Here is an 18,867-nt window from a genome sequence, read left to right as displayed (position 1 = left end):
TTCACATATAACTGACAATACAGTGATTCAAGAATAAGAAATCCAAAGTCAAGCAAGTCATGAGTCGAGTCCTGAGTCAAGACAAGCAAGTGCCACAACAAGTCCACTTTATACATCAAGTGTTCAGTCTGTTCCTCTATCTTCTTCTGTCTGGTGTCTGATCGCAGGAGAGTGAAGTGGATGAAAAGTGATTTTGGCTCACTCAGCAACAGGAGATGTGGGACTGCTCTGCGTAACATCTTCACAGAGACATGGTTAACCCGTGGCATCCCGCATCAAGCTGTTGCACTGGATGGACTGACCTTGTGGGGGCCATTTGGACAAGTGACTCTGATGCAAGTTAAAGACATGCACTGCAGGAATTGAATGATGCCATCAGCAGCAACATCACCAAGCAACCGGAGGGAATCTGCATAGTAGCTGCTGATTTTAATCAACTCAATGTCATCTCCAAAGATGTAGCAGGATCAAGGATCATTGTAATTTCGCTTTTTTTAAACCAAGTTTAAAAAATGACCAATAAATCTACCTTCTACCTTAACTTATTTGTGTGTGTTTTTTTTTATCTTATTTTGTAGTTTTGCCACTACTGAGAAGTCACCAAACTGACTTTAGTTGTTATTAACAACAACAGCTAAATATCTTAAGTCCCAAGTTGAATCCTAAGTCAAAAAAGCAAGTTCTGAGTCAAGTCCTAAACATTGAGTATCCAGTCTTACACAAGTAATAATGTGCTCTTCAGCAAATGTATTTTTTTTTCCAATTTGTACTTAGTAGTTAAAACAAATATGTTGGAAGTTGTGTCTCTGTCTGTAATTTCCAATGTGCATGTTTTGCATGCTGCATTTCGTTTTTCTGTTGACCACCGCATAGTTTTTGTACATGAGCAAAATTATCTTTAGTGTCATCTTTTCCAAATGCCGCTTAGCAACGTAACATTTGATATTTATGGTTCTGTTCTCAAACTTGATTGGATGCTGCTGGATTGGTTCAAACAAAGTGAATTTGAGGAATAAAGAGTCGAGTTGATGGTAATAAACAATGTTAATCTTAGTTGATTCGGGAAATAAAGAGAAATCGTTGATTTGTGGAGCACTTTTTACATGACATTCTTTTTAATCTTTTTATTTTAGGCAAGCTTTCAAGTCTTTTCAAGTCATTGATGTGAAAGTCAAGTTGTTTTGTGAAGCCGAGGCTTAAGTCACTAAATATGTGACACTTCTGATACATAGGTTTCAGTCATAATATATCCTTAATTTTTCATGTGCAAATTAAGCATCATATATCTATCATTTCTGACGGTGACTTACGTTTTATTTTTTATGACACAGTGCGAAACACATTTAAAACACTCTATACTATAGTAGGTATACTTAGTTTAATAATGATTCATTATCAGTAGGGGTTATTTCTGTAGCATCCATAAGCCACTGATAAAAAATGTACAGAAATGGTATGATCATACTTTTTAATTCAGTAAACAAATAAGGAGTATTACAGAATTCCAACAAAAACAGCAAAACATATTTCATCACAAGTAGAAAATCTGGTTTATTTACCATACATACAGTGGGCAAAAACATTCTTTGAAAAAAAAAAGTGCCATTTTTTTAAGGCATTCAAACTTTTAAGAAGTTAACACTGTAAAAAAATTGTTGCTCTGTAAAAGAGGAAGTGTGACAAAAATTACAACATTGTCATTAATGATATAATAGTTTGGATCTTGTTTTAGAGCAAAGTGCCTGGTTACAGAGGAGTTATATCATAGTAACCCGTTACTTTTTAAAGATTTGTTGAATGGTCCCTCTTTTTCCATAATAAATAAGGGTTTTTAACTTTTGAAGTGTTCCCTAAAAACAGACTCCAAACAACTGTGATTAGACAGAAAATCTAAACCCTAATGTATTTCCATAACTTGCACTTTTTTTTCTTTTCTTTTTTTTAACAAGGTGTGCAACCCTCATAAGGCATTTGGGCAAGAGTCCTGACACATGTTTCAATAATATCACATAGCACAAAAGGTAAATGCACCTCCTACACATGCCTCATTGGCCTTATCTGAGGGAGCAGGAGACCTTATCTCTGAGAGTCTTTCAAATTAATAAAAAATGAGAGCAAATAATCATCTCTTTTCAGATTAAGGGTGAGATGTTTGAGGCAGCTTCACTATTCAACCAGAGGTATACATTGCGTTACACCAGAGAGCTTAATCCTCATTACGAGCCCCTCTTGAAAAGTTGGAGACAGTGGGTGTGACAGTATAAGTGTAACACATATGAACTGTATTTACCAAGGGTTACTCTACTATGATAATATGGGGACAGTTCAATAGTGTTGAGTATCTCGGTGTTGGCCTTGAACACAGCAGCTCATATTTTAGTAAGATTACAATCTTACCAAAAATAAACAAAATCTTAACCTAAACTAGAAAAACAATAATCAAGATGAAACTCCACTCCCTGTGGATTGAGACAAAGCAGTACTGACAGAAGTTAGAGCAAAAGGCTCGATATTGCCTGTAGAGAAAACTCACTGTTAAGTGAAAAGCTTTCAAAGTGCCAAAGACTGTTAATAAATAGCACATTAACAAATAAGATATACAGTAAATTATTCTATGATTACTGCTTCTACACACTGCTCACACAGACTTGCTTTGTCCTCCTGCTGCCAAAGAGACTTAAATCCCTGATAGCTTTTTTGTTCACTTTGTGCCTGTTTTATATATTATCGTGAAAAAGCTGTGCTTGCACATGGAGCCAAGTCGCTGGCTGTGACTAATAGTCGGTGAGGACACTTCGAAACTTAAAGATACCCACACAATTTATGGAAAGTCTACAACTTTTTAAAGCCAATATTAGTCTCAGGAGGAGGTTTATCTTATAATCAGAAGCATGGCAATCAACCTCCCTACCACCACCACTGAAATGCTGCTATACCTGTTGCTATGTTCCACCTCGATTCGACATGTCAGTGTCAGTTGACGAGTTTGTGACTCAACCACTTTTGTAGCTGCCATCACCCGTTCGCTGAATGCGAGCAGAGATCATTTCCTTCGTCACCCTCTTGGGGTCCTTGGCCAAACCCAGGAAGCACATGAGGTCTATAAAGGCAGTGGTGAGGTTGAGTTTGCAGCCAAACTCACTTGTGGCATAGTCGAAGGGGAATGTGTGATGGTAGTTGTGGAAGCCTTCCCCTGAAATCCAAAAAGAAAGAGTGTTTTGTTGAATGTCAAGGAGGTCATCACCTAAATGAAGATATGCGTGCAACAGTCACATGGGAAATTTCCACTAATTTGAAAACATCACAGGATTGTGGCACAGCGACAGACAGCTATTAGCAGCATGTGACTGATAATGCAATTTGACGCTAAGTGGAGAGAGTGCACTGGAAAATTTGGGGATTCAAAGATCTTAAAGGGACAGTTCCCCACCAAAAATACACATTTTTCCTTTACCTGTAGTGCAATTTATCAATCTAGATTGTTTTGGTGTGAGTTGCTGAGAGTTGGAGACATCGGGCGTAAAGATGTCTATCATCTCTCCAATTTAATGGAACTAGATTGTACTCAGCTTGTGGTGCTCAAAGTGACAAAAAATACACTTGAAAACTTCAGCAGCGATGTCTTTTCTATAAATCATGACGCAGTTACTCAAGACAATTCACAGACCTTGTTGTGAGCAGTTTCATGTAAGAACTTTTTTCTTTCTACCAAACTACACCCAGAAACCGTATCACTGTACAGAAGCAAGCATGCATCTACTTCTGGCTTACCAAGCACCACTGAGCTTGCACTGTCAAAAGCTTCTCATCCATGAGAAGGTGTACACTTCCTTCTGTGTGGTGATATAATTGGATGGTGTAATTTGGTTGAGAGAAAGGAGTTCCTAAATTAAACTGCTCTCAGCAAGGTCATTAATGTACATGTCAAACCAGATTGGGCCCGATAGAGAGCCCTGTGGGACACCAGTCGGCTGACATGGGGCAGTGTTTTAACAATACTCAATTTTGACAAGTTGGGAAAGGAACGACAGATAGGATTTGATAAAGTTGGGAAACTTTGTATGGGAATTGAAGTTGAGCAGTTTATGTAGAGGATAATATTATTAACAGTGTTGCATGCTTTCCATAAATCAAGGAACACGACCCCTACAGCCCGCCTTTTTCTATGAGGTAGCACGTAGCTGTTTCTGTCAAGTAATTAATGCTGAACCCATACTGCATTGGGACAACTCTATGGCCGACTCAGCACCTCACAACAAAATAATCCATATTTAAAACTAGCACCACAGTAAGAGGAAAAATATGTCATTTTGATTTTGCAGTGAACTGTTCCTTTAAAGGATGACTGTCATGCAATGTCATTTGCAGGCTACTAAAATCAGGATTGCTAAATTAGTCTTTGTAATCATTAAACACAGCTTGGCTGTCATGGTTACAGTGCAGGCGTGCCCACAGCCTTATGCAACACCTACAGATCCCATGGGACACTGCAGCAGAAAACATTTAGTAAACAGCTTAAATTGATTTAGCCTATACAGGTTATGCTGCTGGAAAAATTAGGATATCCGTTTAATATCCATTCAAACCTCCACTGCCCCGTAGTAAACAATCCAGAAGACTATTTTTATGTTGATAACAGCTGAGGAAATCAGCAGAATTTCTGTAATGCGACATTAGATGGAAAATGCTTACAGAGCATGCAGTATTTATTACTTCATTTACTCTTTTGTTTACAACAGTTGCTTTGCATGCTTAAGAACAAACAAGTAACATGGAAAAACTAATTAAATGACACAATGGGTGTGTGACTTTAAAAAAGGTGAAAATTGTCTTGGGAACATAATTGTCTCCACCGCATTTTTTTTTCTCCAATTTTCTCTCCCACTTTCTAGAGAGCATTTAGTGAGGTGTAGTACAACAAGCAGCACTTGTTTGATAAAAAGGGGCAGACAATCTAAAAAGATTACACAGTTACAGTTGAAATCAAAGAAAAGTCTGCCAGAATTATGCATTCTTGTGCAATCACTAGTGAGCTTGTGAGCTTGATGCTGTTTTGCAGCTAACAATGCCCAGCGCTGTTTGCAGTATCACACCCCCGCGGTGTCAGCCACCACAATCAAGTCTTGACTCATGGGAAACACTGATACTGAAAATAACACCAGCGTCCAACTCTGAAAAAATGACTAAATACACAGCTCGAAAGCTGACCACCACTAGAGTTCAAAGCTGAAACTGGCACAGCCGGGATAAAATAAACATCAGCCGCTGGATTAGCACACTACAAATACCAGACTGAATCAGCTTTGAGGGAGCCCCCACTGTGATTGACTTGACAAGACAAGCTTTCAACAAGTGATGAAAAAATCATTTAGATATCCCTCAGGCACACAAATACACTAAATTACACAAACATGTAGCCACAATATAGTATTGACACATTACTGTAGGACAGATAATAATAAACACCTTGTTTTCTTACCTATGGCACTGAAAGCAACCAGTGGGTTTTCCCTCGGGTTAATGTTCTTGTCATAAGGCCTGTTGCCCCATATGTGTGCAGCGCTGTTGACCAGCCAGGTGGCATTGAGCACCACAGTGTATCTCAGGAGTCCAGGGATGAAGTATCCCACGGCCAAGGATTCACCCCAGAAGTACCAGGGCACGAGCATGGGCACCAAGAAGCAAAGGATCACCACAGAGAGCTTGTAGTGCCTGAAATAAAATAACAAATTGTATCTCATACAAATCTATTTTCACTTGGTCGTAATTTAACCTAAAACTAAATGCTAAATAAAATGAAGATTGTAATTTTTTACACAACCTGCTCAAGGCAGGAATACCGTGCTTAGGGGTGTGCCATATCATATTGTTCATGATAATACCAGTATATTTTTATTATGATAATAAAAATTCATATCATGATAATGGCAATATTCCGACTTGTTGACATAATGATGTCATACCGTTATACACACTGCAACAACAAGCATGGCCAAAAGCAAATTACTGCAGGCTCTGCGTTGAAAATTTGAAGGCAATCTTTATTCTGGAATTCGTAACAGTAACACTTACTTTGTTGCAATTCCATGTTCTTGAAATTAATAATAAAATATTTTTCAGTGAGGTGTCATATTATCAAGAATATTGTTATTGCAAAAATACCTTGAAATATTGTGGTATTATTTTAGAGCCATATCACCCACCCCTGACAGAGGGGTTATGCCGACTCACTGTTCTGTGTAAAAGGTACGGTCAGGGAATGGGGGAACAGAGTTGTCTCGCTTTTGAGCCGCAACAGGAGGTAGTAACAATGCCGAAACTGGCTGCCTAAACATGACAGCCGGCAGGACAGCACCATGGACAGGATGGGTATGACATTTTGACGGCATGAAATGTGTGTGACCCACCGCAGGAGATTCAAAAAGCAGCTAACAGCGGTTAGTGACTAACTAGAGGAGAAGAGCAGCTTCCATAAATGTCTGAAATTTGGTAAAACATGAGGTCAGGGAGCTTCTAACCTTTCGAGCAGAGGACGAGATCAGTTGCAATATAATAGACATGATAAATGATTGTTATTGCCATGTTATGCCATTGTTTTTGTTTAGAAAGCACCACTGACGCCTATGTCATATGTCACACCATAGGCAGACGCTGTTTTGTTAAACGTCAAACCTGTAACGCCTCTTTTGCTCCAGTGATGCCGGCATGCTATCTAAAATCGCAAACTGGAGCATCATGATGTCATTGTTTGGTTCTGTGTAAAAAATGTAGAGGCATCGCAAAGACATGACTTCGTAGCGGCCCTATAGCGCGATCTTTGTGTAAAAGAAGGCTCTCATCTTTTTTTTCTCAAAGCAAAAGTCACACAATACATTACATAATCCTACACCACACCCTAAATAGAAATAAAATAAAATATTGCACCAATGTATCTGATTTAAACAACTTAATTACAAAAATATAAAAATCTGTACTCGTGTCAGCTGTAAAGGGTCCCATAAAGGCCCCAGATTTAATCTAATCTAATCTGCACTATTATGAGGGCAATTATATGCATATTAACATGATTAAGCTCTTTTGCATGAGAGCAGAAGAGGAAATCTGGGACAGTGTCCAAAAGAGTAAACATGTTGGCAGTAACTGTGAGGGCAAGCTGTGATTTGATCTCCGGTCCAAAAAGCATCCCTTATCAGTAGATCATGATATCAGGTGTTAGCATGGTCAATATAACCCAGACTACAACATCCTGTACAGCGTGGGTCAGAGGGGGAAATGACTTTTAATAACACGACACACTGGCAATAAATCAAGTGGCAACACTCAGTGCTAATGCAGGTAGTAGTGTGACAGTCAAGAACAAGGTGATGGATGGGCGTAATAGCGTTGTGGCTTTGACACCTGATGGTGCAGGTTCCCAGTGTGTCTCAGAGTAGTAGTTTGGTTTGACATTTTTATTATTAAACCATGACTACGATCTTTTTCCAAGTGGTTGCATTTCCATAACTTAAACCACAAATGAGATGCAGCATTGAGATGTTTAAAGGGATGTCCACATGAAAAGTACTGGCAGTTCTGCAGACATATTAACATTTTATCTGATATATTGAGGATAATGTAGGAACTATTCATTTTACAGATTAGTTCAAGAATGTTCCATCACAGCTCTCATTATGGCTGATTGGGATCTGTTTACTTTATATCTTTGGGCTCCTTTCAGAGAGACACACTTCAAAAAGAACAACAGCATTAATCCCTAAAATCAAAATGTGGGTAACGTTTGCTCACCGTCTCTGAAACATAACCACTTTATCTGCCTTCAGGTCTGACAGCTCCAGTTTTCTGCCCTTCTCAATGACGTCGGGATGTTTGCGAACCATCAGCCAACCAATGTGGGCGAAGAAGAATCCGCGCGTGGCGTTGTGGGGGTCAGCGTCTGTCTCGGAGTACTTGTGATGGACACGATGGTCCCTCGCCCACTCGTATATGTCATTCTGCTCATGAAGAGACAGGCAGAGATAGAGAGGATTATGTAAGGCACGTATAGACATGCATGGCCATTAGAGATCATCAGATTAAGGTCGGAGACAACACTGTGTTAACAAAACAATAAATGCATATCACTTAGATTGCATAATCTTATCTAGAATCATACAGAATTTATTAAAAAACATACCATCTGCATTTTATTTATGCTAGTTAATTCTACATGAAGTAAATGTGATTTATAGTGAAGATCCCATTCATTCAAAATCATGTTTTTCTGATTATGTCCCATATAATGTCTGACCTTGACTATACTAGCTTGTATCTGTGCAAAGTTTGTCACAAGAGAGGTGTTTTCACATTCCTCTGCTGAAGTGAGAGATGTCTGTGCACATTCCTAAAAGCCACTTTTACATGGCCTGTTCAAGGCGGGAATGTCACACCGTTACTCAGCCTCACTGCTCTGTATAAAAGATACGATCACAGAATAAGTCTCATCTTTAAGCCAGCAGCACAGATAGTAACAGCACAGAATTGACGTGTATGCAAAAGGGACAGCCAGCAGCCTGGAACAAGTGTGACGTTTTCACACGTGATGCATGTGTGATACATGAGCTCAAACATGTGTGACTGAGTCTCTGATGATACCTCGAATACTAGCCATCTTGATGCAGACTGCTTTCACAGGTCAGCCCAGCACATGCAGAGGTGGTGGGCCAGATACAGAATTTCTCAATGCGGGAGAAAAAGTAGAACTTCCTATGACTCTTTCCAGAGTTGTTTTTTCTTCTGTGTGTGTGTGTGTGTGTGTGTGTGTGTGTGTGTGTGTGTGTGTGTGTGAAGATGTGTGTTTGTATGCATTTTGGAAAAAAGGAGGCGTGGCAGTTGGGAAATGCATGCACATACATGGTGACAGCTATAGAGAACTTGTGCTTGTTTTCTGGAATTGCCTCACTGAAATTTGTTAAAATTATTATCAATCCTTCTCGTTTATTATAGAGCTTCAATTTTTCCCATCTTACTCGTGCATGCATTGCATTTTGGATCAGAATTGCCTACCACAGTAGATGTGATGTCACAAAATCCAGTTTGTGCATCCATGTATTCAACTCAGATTTAAAGTGACCAAACGGAAACAGTAGAAGAATGTGACACACACACACATAATTTTGCACAGTGAAACTCAAACATGACAGTAAAGGGACAAACACATTTTTTAAGTGAAGCGAAACTTTAAGTTTAAGCGGAAATTGCCAAGGAATTAATGGGAATACATGTGGAATATTTTGTGCAGGTACAACTGAGTTTCCCCTCTGGGTACAAATAAGGGCTTATCTTATCTTATATTTACATTTTTTCCCGCTTTACCTGAAAGGCCATGGAGTTGGCGAGAGCGAGGAAGACTCTCAGTGGAAAAGAGGCCTTATAGGATCTGTGGCTCCATAATCTGTGTGCACCAGCAGTCACGCCGAGAGCACTGATGAGGTAGCACACTGCAGCTGCAAGAAAGTAAGGTGGAAAGGACAGATATCTTAGGGGGAAACTGTCACCACTACACAGATTAATTTAACACCCATGAGAGCAGAGTCACTGGGACACCATGTTCTTTCCATTACACCCTGGCCTCTTTGTTCACAGAAAAAGTCATCTATGTGGGGAGATGGGACAGCGGGAGCACGCAGGTCTGCCCTCACACTTTTGTTGTTCTAAAACTGCTGAATGTGTTCCTATGTGAAGCCTAGACAAGACTACCCAGGATTTGAGACCGGGGGCTTCTGACTGGCAAAGAGCATTCTGTTGTGGTGCCACACAGCTCACAATGGGATGTCTATGGGAATGGTGATTGTGCTTTGTCTTCCCCGGTGAAATAATATGCAGCTCAGCATTGCAAAGAGAGGGGAAAATTATGCAGTGCCAGAGTGGAAACAAAGTTGAGACTGTTCAGGAATTTGAGTCATGCCTCAATTGTCAATATATATATATATATATATATATATATATATATATATATATATATATATATATATATATATATATGGCATGAAATATGGCATGAAATGTAATTATTCAGCTAAGAGAGTTTGTGTATTATCACTGGAATCTAAATACTTCTAATTTCGAACATACAGCACTCTAATAAGCTCAAGTAAAATACCTGCATTGAAAATTAAAAGTAAATGTATATATTCAGGGAAAAGCACTTAAAGTATTAAAAGTAAAAGAACCTAATGAAGGAAAACAACAAAAAGTTAAAATGTGTAAAAATTGTTTTAAAAAAATTAAAAATCAATTCTTTCAAAACAATAGAAAAAATACCCCAAAATGTTATTTTAAAAATATTTTTTTTAAAAAAACAACACAAATCCAAAATCTTAAATGTTTATCAAAATAGCTGGCAATTAATTTTCTGTCATCATCTAATTTAGCGTAAACTATGATGTACTTGATGTAGATTGGTGTAAAAACTGTAATTTAATTCATAACATCATATTTAATCCACTCTTTATATTTTTATGCAAAAATCTTAATCTGTAAATGAACCAAAGTAGTCAGACAAATGGAGTAAAGAGTACAATATTTCCCTCTGAAATGTAGTGGAGTAAAAGCAGAAATTGGCATTAAAAGAAAATACTATGGTAAAGTACAAGTACCTCAAATGTGTACTTAGATACAGTACTTGAGTATTTAGTTACAATCTTTAACCGATATCCTCAAATTGTTTTCAGTCACCCACTGGTCTAAGCTCTTGAAGCATGCACAAAACGGATTTGTACATGGATGTGTACAGTGAAAATCACAAGGCCAGAGTGACTCATTCTCCATTATTCCCACAGGCATGACCCCCTCCGGCTGTATGTATTGTAGTTCGCATTGATCACACAACATCAGCACATTCTGTTCTCCGACTGTGGCCTACAGGGAGGAAAAAAAGACAACAAAATGCTGCACAGCTGAGCACAGTATGGGAGATACTTACACCATGCAAGAGTTGAAACCGATGCAGAGGGAATAAGAATGAGTCCATAAAGCGCACCGACGTGTAGGATGGTCATCAGTGTGATATTCCTCCACACGAGCATCCTCGGCGGTTTGGGGCCCTCTTTTTCTGCATAGGTGTCGTCAAAAACATCCTCCACCGTCGATGTCTCTGCCATGGCACCTCCGGTCTGTTGCTTGTCGGCGTGATGATTCCGGGTTTCCGTTTCGGTCATTTTGCTGGGATGTGCCTGGTGTGTCTGCAACAGCAGTGTGCGCAGCAGGAAGGAGAAAAAATAGGGGGATGTTACTCAGTTAAATGCGCACGCGGGGATGCAGGAAAAGAGAGGAGGGTACGGTGGCTGGCTGTGAACATGCAGCAGTCTGCGGGCTCGAGCGTACAGCGTGCCACTCTTGTTCTCGTGGCAGAAACTGAGTGGTGCTGGTTTTTGGTATGCTGCTGCAGCTCTGATGGTTTCTGCTTCTCACTAATTTTAGCTCTTGCTCCACTGTCAGATGTTATACCGCCTCCCACCGCCGTACAGTGACTACACCGGATCATATAGGCATAATCATTATGATGCAAATGCCGCGTGTGACTTAAACACGTGTTTGAGGAGATAGCAGTCAGCACCGGGTGTGTAGTGCACCCGGAAGATGCCACATGAGCACCCACAGGTAGCCACTATGTTATGCAACAATTTTACACTAAGTTGGAGGGAAACGACAGCCTCCTATACTGTTAAAATGACACACCATGTAACTCTTTGTAACTTGTTTTTTTTTCCCTCTCTCCATTTTACTTGGAGCTCCTGAAGGGACATGAGAGAAAAAAAGTAGATGGTGAAAAAAACAGATGGGGGAAAAAATGTAAAGCCTGCATGGAAGTTTTTTTGCGCCTACGCGATATGCGTATAACTACATTTTTTTAACTTGAAAAAAGGCGGTAAAAAAACTAGGTAGTGATAAAAAATAATGGCGAAAAAATTAGAATTTGAAAATTTTTTTTGGTGGTAAAAAAAAAAGGAAAATTAGATTGTGAAAAAAGTGAGGGGGGAAATGATTTTTTTATTTTTTTTCATCGCCTTTTTTTTTTTTTTATTTTTTTTTTTTTCATTTTTTTCAATTTTTACCCCCAGCATTTTTTTTAAACATCAGATTTTCACCATCTAATTTTTCCACATTTTTTTTATACCACCATCAAATTTTTGTTTCAAAATCTATTTGTATCCACTATCTATTTTTTCTCACCCACTTATTCACCTACTTATTATTAACTTTTTCACAGTAGTTAAAATATATTTTATTACTATTACATTTCCAGCTGTCTGTTTCTGTGAAACTCAATCAAACACTGAGACGTTTTTTTTTTTTTTTTTTCTGGTGGCCAACGTCTCACCATTAACGCTTTCTATACCAACGTTATCCTATCTTTATTAAGTAAAATGACCAAATGCATGAACCTAAGACGTGTTATAGAGGCAGTGGCGTGCTGTGCAGGCAGAAGTTACAGCAGCTGACGTCAGTCATCAGCCGGTCATAAAAACAGCAACACCATTATTCAAATACCAGTGAACATTTGCATATGTGACACATCGGCGTATATTCAGAAAGTACATTCACGTTCATTTGCTTACCCAGGTTGAATCTACCCACCGTGTGATCTCCAGTCGCTTTGCACTACAGAGCAAAATACCAGCGCTGCAGGGAATCCGGGTGCGCGTAAGATGCAGGTATGATGACAAAAATGATAATGGCGCGCACTGTTGCGTTGAGTTACTGAAGCCTGAGGTTACTTTAAAGCCATTGGTCGTTGAGGTCATTGATGCCACCGTCTCTGAATATCCTATTGGCTGTTTGCTTTATGATAATCACCAATCTGACGAAACGATGTAAGAGGTTAACACATGTCAGCTCATCTGCCACCATGATGTAATTTAGCGATGCCAGTCTGACATGTGGCCAACAAGACATTTGTGATTCACATGACTGTGCCCTTTAGCCCCAATGACATGACACTCCAAACATGCATAGACACACTGCAGTGCAAAGGCATTTTTGGTGTTTTCCAAGATTCAGTTAACAAATTCAAAACAGACAGTCAGACATGATTGTGAACTGTGGGGAATATCCCAACTTTTGGTAGACAAACTATATTTCTTTCCAATAGAATACATTTTTAAAAAAAAGTTCCTTAACTGTTGACATCAACAGTCAAAGACAGACAAGAAGAAACCTCTAAAAAAGTGATAATATTCAGTTTTGTGGAGTAACTAGTTTTGTATAACTGTCATTACGTTACAAAATAAATTTAATTGTAATCCTTTACAATTACTGTGAAAAAAAAACGTAATTAAATTACAACTACTTAACACATTGCTGGTGATTACAAAGGGGTTATATATCCATATATATGCAAATATTATGTAAGTGAAAATTGTGTATGTTTAATGGCATATTTTTGGACAATGTGGGTCAGCATAGCCATTAGGACAAATTTGAGTGCAACATTTATGCACTTATGTTTCTAGAACTTTCAGTTTTATTGCCCTGTTTAAAACATTTGCTTAAAAAAGTAAATAAATGTAATAAGTTACAATCATTTGCTGAAGTAATTAAAATAGTTATATAACCTATAACTCTTTAACAGGGTAACTGATCTATAACCTAACACATTTAAAAAAATTAACATCCCTTACACTGATTATCATTATTATATATGACATTTTAATTCCCTTTTCTCAAGTAATTTTTTGGACACAGACCACCATATTTTGATAAATTCAGCCAGAACCGAAGCAGAAAGGAGTATCATGAGACTGCTCATTTCTATAAACCAATTGTGGGGGTTAAAAAAAGTTAATTTCACAATCTTTTTTACTGATCCTGACATAACCTGAATGATTTTAAGTATGACCAACATCATGACCATTACTTCAACCAAGAGATAAGAGAGCGCTATGTCTGTACACCAAGGTCCCCTTTTCACAGTGTATGAACTCACATAAACGGTGGTAACCTCTACGGAACAAAACTTGGACAACTTATCCTGTTCACTGGTGCTGATGACCTTTAGTTAACTTGAATGAATGGGATGTTTCCTTGGAGGTTGGCTCCAAAGAAGTTTTAATGGCACCACCTTCTGCACAAATACAGCTACTGCAGGGCAGACAAAAAACAACAAACACTCGAGCTGAACACGCTAAAATGAACACCTATATAATGGAAACCAAAGTAAAAGCAGATGTTAACTCAGGGAAGCTTTTAGCGGATAAACACTGTGTAATAAACAAACTGACTCAACTCCAAGGTCAGTCTGGTGAAGCTCAGTCTGTCCGAGTAGAAGAGGTCACCAAACTCCATGAACTAATAAGATCGATAATGGTGCAAGTTGTCTAAATGAATAGCAAAATCTGCACATGCTCACACAGTGGTGCCAATTAGTCGGTTCACAGAAAATTAATCTGCAGTAACATTTGTTGGCTTCTTAAAATGTAAGAATTTGCCTCTGTTCTGTGTCATTGTAAATTATACAATACATATACAATGTGAGTTTTGGACAGTTTTTTGTTTGGGAAAAACAAGCAACTTGAAAGTATCACCTTGGATTCTACTTTCTGATCATTTTTACACCAACATCCAGTTATACAAAGATTTACTGGGAAATCTCATGCTTTGTTATCCGGGATCAACGAATCCATCTTACTTCCATGTGTTTTTTCAAAGCAGCATTGGATTGGATCAACCTGATCCTGTAAAAAACTTTTCAAGATTACCAAATCCAGACAACCAGTGCTCTTAATTGGATTACATATCACAATGTAGGCAGTGTGCTAACAAAACTGAAATTAACACTAACCACCATATATGCAACCAACGAGAACGAAAAAAGAGATCTTAAAGATTCTAGTTTTTAATTATTTTTGTTTGATATTGGGGATTTTATGGGGACACCATCTGTTTTTTTACTTTCCTCACTGAAAGGCTTAATAGCTGAATGTCAACTTTATCAATTTAATCAAAGTAATGGTTAAACAAATCAAGAGCAAATAATAAATAAATGTGTATATATTTGACAATTTTTAAAATTTCATTACATTTTGTTCCTAAAATCAACCCTGAATCCAACCTTCTGTTGGGATTCGGATAATTCTGATAATTTACAGAATCTTTTAAATTTTAGATTTTTTTTTTTCTTTTAAATAACCCTTTTTCAGTATTTGATCCAATAATAATAATAACTTTACTGGTATAGCACCTTTCAAAACAAAGTTACAGAGTGCTTTACAGTAAAAACAATAAATTATATCAGATTGCATCTGAACAACTGGGCCCAAAACATTAATCATTCATCAATAAGGAATATTCCTAGAATATTTCCTAAAAGGGCCATGTGGCTGCAGGTTTTCACTCTAACCAAGCAGGAGAACATCAGGATTGGCTAATGAAATTAATTTAATTTAATCTCAGTCTTCAAACTATTGATTAATGGAATTAGGTGTGCTCTAGATTGGTTGGAACAAAAAAATGCAGCCACATGACCCTTTATGGAACAGTCTACTAACCAAAAAAACCCCAAAACAAAACGTGTTGCAGCCCTAAAACAAAAGTCATGACAGGAAGTCTTTTCAAGCAAATAAAAGAAAACACCTGTGTGGGTGAACCATGGGTGCAAGACTGATTCATTATCGTTTAGTATACAGTACATCATGACTTTTCCCCAACAGCTTCCTAAAGAAACCAGAGTTATTGGCCGGTCCTCCTCTGAACAAAAACCATCTGCTACCTCTCAAAAAGCAGCACCACTTCACAATGAGGAGTATGTGGGAACATATCTACAGGCACAGCCAGAGTTGGAGAAAATGCGTCTCCTGTGAGTTTCTTCTTTTGGTCTGGAGCACAACAAAGTTCCCTGAAGTTCCTCATGGATTCCCCGTCCGGTTTACAGCAAACGTAGACCAGCCTGCGGATGGCAGATTGGTTTCGTAAAGCCCGGACCACTTTGGGGTGGAGGCCCGCTCGAGCAGGGTTTACCACAGCTGCCACCGCACCTCCACCTGCTGAGCTCAACTGAAACATAAGATCAGGAAGCACCACCTCTGCCTTTCCAGCCATAAACTCACAGTTCAGTACGTTGTTGAGAGCTGCGTTGTGCCTGGCATCTTCCACTGCCTGTTCTATGAGCTCTATGCCAATAATTCTGTCCACTCTGGGAGACATGGTGATGCCAATGGCACCCGTCCCACAGCACACATCGAGGAGAGTACCATCAACTTTTGTTCTGCCTCCACCTTCTTCAGGCTTTGGCATGCACAGCTGACTCACTGTGGTGTACAGCACCTCCGCAGCTGCCCGGTTCACCTGGAAAAAGGCATCGGCAGAGATGCGGAATTTGAAGCCCAGCACCTGCGAATGACAAAACAACACAGGAACATTAAAAAACACCATACTTTCTTATTTTTACTGCTGATAATTGGCTGGTTTAAGGAAACATTTTCTTCCAATAGCTTTCTCCCAGTGCATTTTACTAGCCTGCTGTGGTGATGCATTGTGACACATAAAGGCCTGTCTCAGTTAGAGGCCTGGTCTGGCTGCCATGAAGTTCATTTTTATATTCGTTCTTTGGATCTATAAAACCAGGTTGTTGGCTTCCTGCTGGAGTTAACATTAGTTAGCTGTTTAGATCGCACATACAAGAATAAATATTTAAACTTTTGTCAATATGGACATGTTGCTTCATCGTTAGCTTGGTAAGATTCTCTACAATTCAATCATTCAGTTAATTTTACTGAAACCGTGAGCACCAAAGAAGACAGTATTATCAGCATAGTAAACAAGAAAGACAAAAAAGAAATAAGCAGTGAACTAAACTATGCACAAAAAGTAGGTAAATTTGTGTTTTTATACCGTTGGAAAGGCTGTTTATTTCCCTTTTAAATGGTATTTCTAAGGAACATGCATTTGTGGGATGAGCAGCAGAGCTGAGTATGAGGGTTGGGACCATGAAAAATTTGCCAAATCTTCTCTGCCAGTGCCAAACAGCTTTTCTTGCTGTTGCTATTGACTCTTGTTTTGAGCTTCTGGTACCCCCAGGTGCTGAGCACCAGATTGTCAGCACCTGTGAGCATGGGCCCTGCTACAGTTGGTGTCTGCTCCAAGAATCGTGACCAACACAACCATGTTGGCTGACTTGCGACAAATGCTGGTTGAAAAATGGGATGCCATCCCACAACAGTGTGTGACCAGGCTGGTGACCAGCATGAGGACGAGGTGCCAGGCTGTTGTGGCTGTGTATGGTTCTTCCACATGCTAATGAGGCTCCTGAAGCTCAAAACAAGAGTCAAAAGCAACAGCAAGAAAAGCTTTTTGGCATTGGCAGAGAAGATTTGGTAAATTTTTCACCATTTAAAGGAAAATAAACAGTCTTTCCAATGGCATGAGAAGCACTGTTACAAGAAATAATCTACCAAACACAAATTCCCTTACTTATTGTGCTATGATTATATTCATAATTATATATTAAAAAATATTTTACACAATTATTATAATTTCTATGCAGAAGCTATTTCTTGCTTAGTATTTATTTCTTTTACTTTCTGTTTTTTGTTCGTTTGTTTTGTTTTTGGTTGGATTTTTTTGGGCAAATGGTCAGATAATTTTCTTTTACTTTTCACAAATTTCTTGTTGACCTCTGGGCCATTTCTTCTTTTGTTACTTGTAACCTCCTTCCCATGTTTTTGAATAAAATAAAGCCAACTTGCCCAGATCTCAAGGGGTTAAATAAATAATTTGATAGTATTTCCATCTTTGCTGAGCAAGTTTTGTGTGAAAGAAATTAAAAGCACCTGCCAAATATAAGTTCAGTGATTCAAGCAAATATTAGCTTGGGCTTTTAATTGAAGTTTTACAGTACTACCTCCTCGTATAAGTGTGGTTGACCATGCAGGAGCTGGTAGGGGGATATCTCATGAGTGCAGCGAGTCATCCAACTCTCCTGAAAGAACAGTGAGTCCAGCTGACAGACCGATCCAGGCCCCTGTGTGAAGTAATCTGCCAGCTCAGCCTTATGGGCTGCCACCTCTTCTGGAGTGAGCGTCTGTGGATGAAAGTACACTATAGCCATGGTGTGGCCCTCTGCGTTGGTCCTCACTGTGACCTCTCTCCAGTGACCCCCTTCATGGAACCGCAGGCAGGGCTCCAGGGAGGAGCGGCGGAGGAATTCCTGGTAACATCTGGCTACAAGTTTGTGCTTCTCTGGCAAATTGAGCAGGTGGTCTGCATTGATGCAGATAAGGTTTCTCTCCTTGCCTGTGCCCACACAAAATCCAACTGTCTTTGGGTTTCCATCCACTCCTCTGTTAACAGAGAACTCAGACTTGTTGCGGTAACCTTCCCTAACTGGTGATGGCAGAATGGGCAGGACAGGGAAGGTGGGTTTACTTCTGACAGGTGTTGAGGAGTCACCTGAAAGATGCATGCAGAGCTCAGCCAGGATCCTCTCCTGATGCTTTTGCTTGAGCTCAAGTTGCTCATCATAACTCAGCCTCCACAGAGGAGTGACCGAATCAGCGAGCCTCTCCTCCCAGGACAGAGCCCAGGGAGGATCCTTGTGACTTTTTCTCCTCAGTTTCCTCTGGTTAGCTAGAACTGTGTCATTAGTTGAAAACAACACACAGCTTTGCCTCAGAGTTTGTAAAATCTTTCCAAATATGACTGACCTTCTGCGTGCAGCTGTCAAAGCCATTTTGACTTTAAAAGAAGCAGCTATTATGGCTGAGGGTGCTTAAAGTGTCCCGATGATGATTAGTGTAGCTTAATATATAAAATTAACATCGCTGACTGTAATTGTCCGAGTTTTAAACGTTTTTTTTTTGCCGCAAGAAAACAAAAAAACGTGCTGCCGGTTCC

The 18,867-nt window shown here is 39.2% G+C and overlaps 2 protein-coding genes across 2 annotated transcripts; both read right to left on the bottom strand.

The window, feature by feature from the left end:
- Positions 1-1,363: 1,363 nt before the first annotated feature.
- On the bottom strand, positions 1,364-12,742 carry scdb (stearoyl-CoA desaturase b). Its single transcript, XM_042502461.1, has 6 exons — positions 12,616-12,742; positions 10,961-11,219; positions 9,352-9,482; positions 7,786-7,991; positions 5,480-5,712; positions 1,364-3,193 (listed from the first exon to the last, which is right to left on the bottom strand). Exons 2-6 carry the CDS (start codon positions 11,193-11,195, stop codon positions 2,994-2,996), a joined length of 1,005 nt encoding a protein of 334 aa, XP_042358395.1. The 5' UTR covers positions 11,196-11,219; positions 12,616-12,742; the 3' UTR covers positions 1,364-2,993.
- A 2,554-nt stretch (positions 12,743-15,296) lies between these two features.
- On the bottom strand, positions 15,297-18,861 carry trmt2b (tRNA methyltransferase 2 homolog B). Its single transcript, XM_042502508.1, has 2 exons — positions 17,876-18,861; positions 15,297-16,365 (listed from the first exon to the last, which is right to left on the bottom strand). Exons 1-2 carry the CDS (start codon positions 18,701-18,703, stop codon positions 15,742-15,744), a joined length of 1,452 nt encoding a protein of 483 aa, XP_042358442.1. The 5' UTR covers positions 18,704-18,861; the 3' UTR covers positions 15,297-15,741.
- Positions 18,862-18,867: the final 6 nt, after the last annotated feature.

The sequence above is a fragment of the Plectropomus leopardus genome, chromosome 15 (genome assembly GCF_008729295.1).
Source record: "Plectropomus leopardus isolate mb chromosome 15, YSFRI_Pleo_2.0, whole genome shotgun sequence".
NCBI lineage: Eukaryota > Metazoa > Chordata > Actinopteri > Perciformes > Serranidae > Plectropomus > Plectropomus leopardus.
The sequence above is the reverse complement of the archived record's forward strand: the minus strand, read 5'-3'. Positions and strand labels throughout refer to the sequence as shown.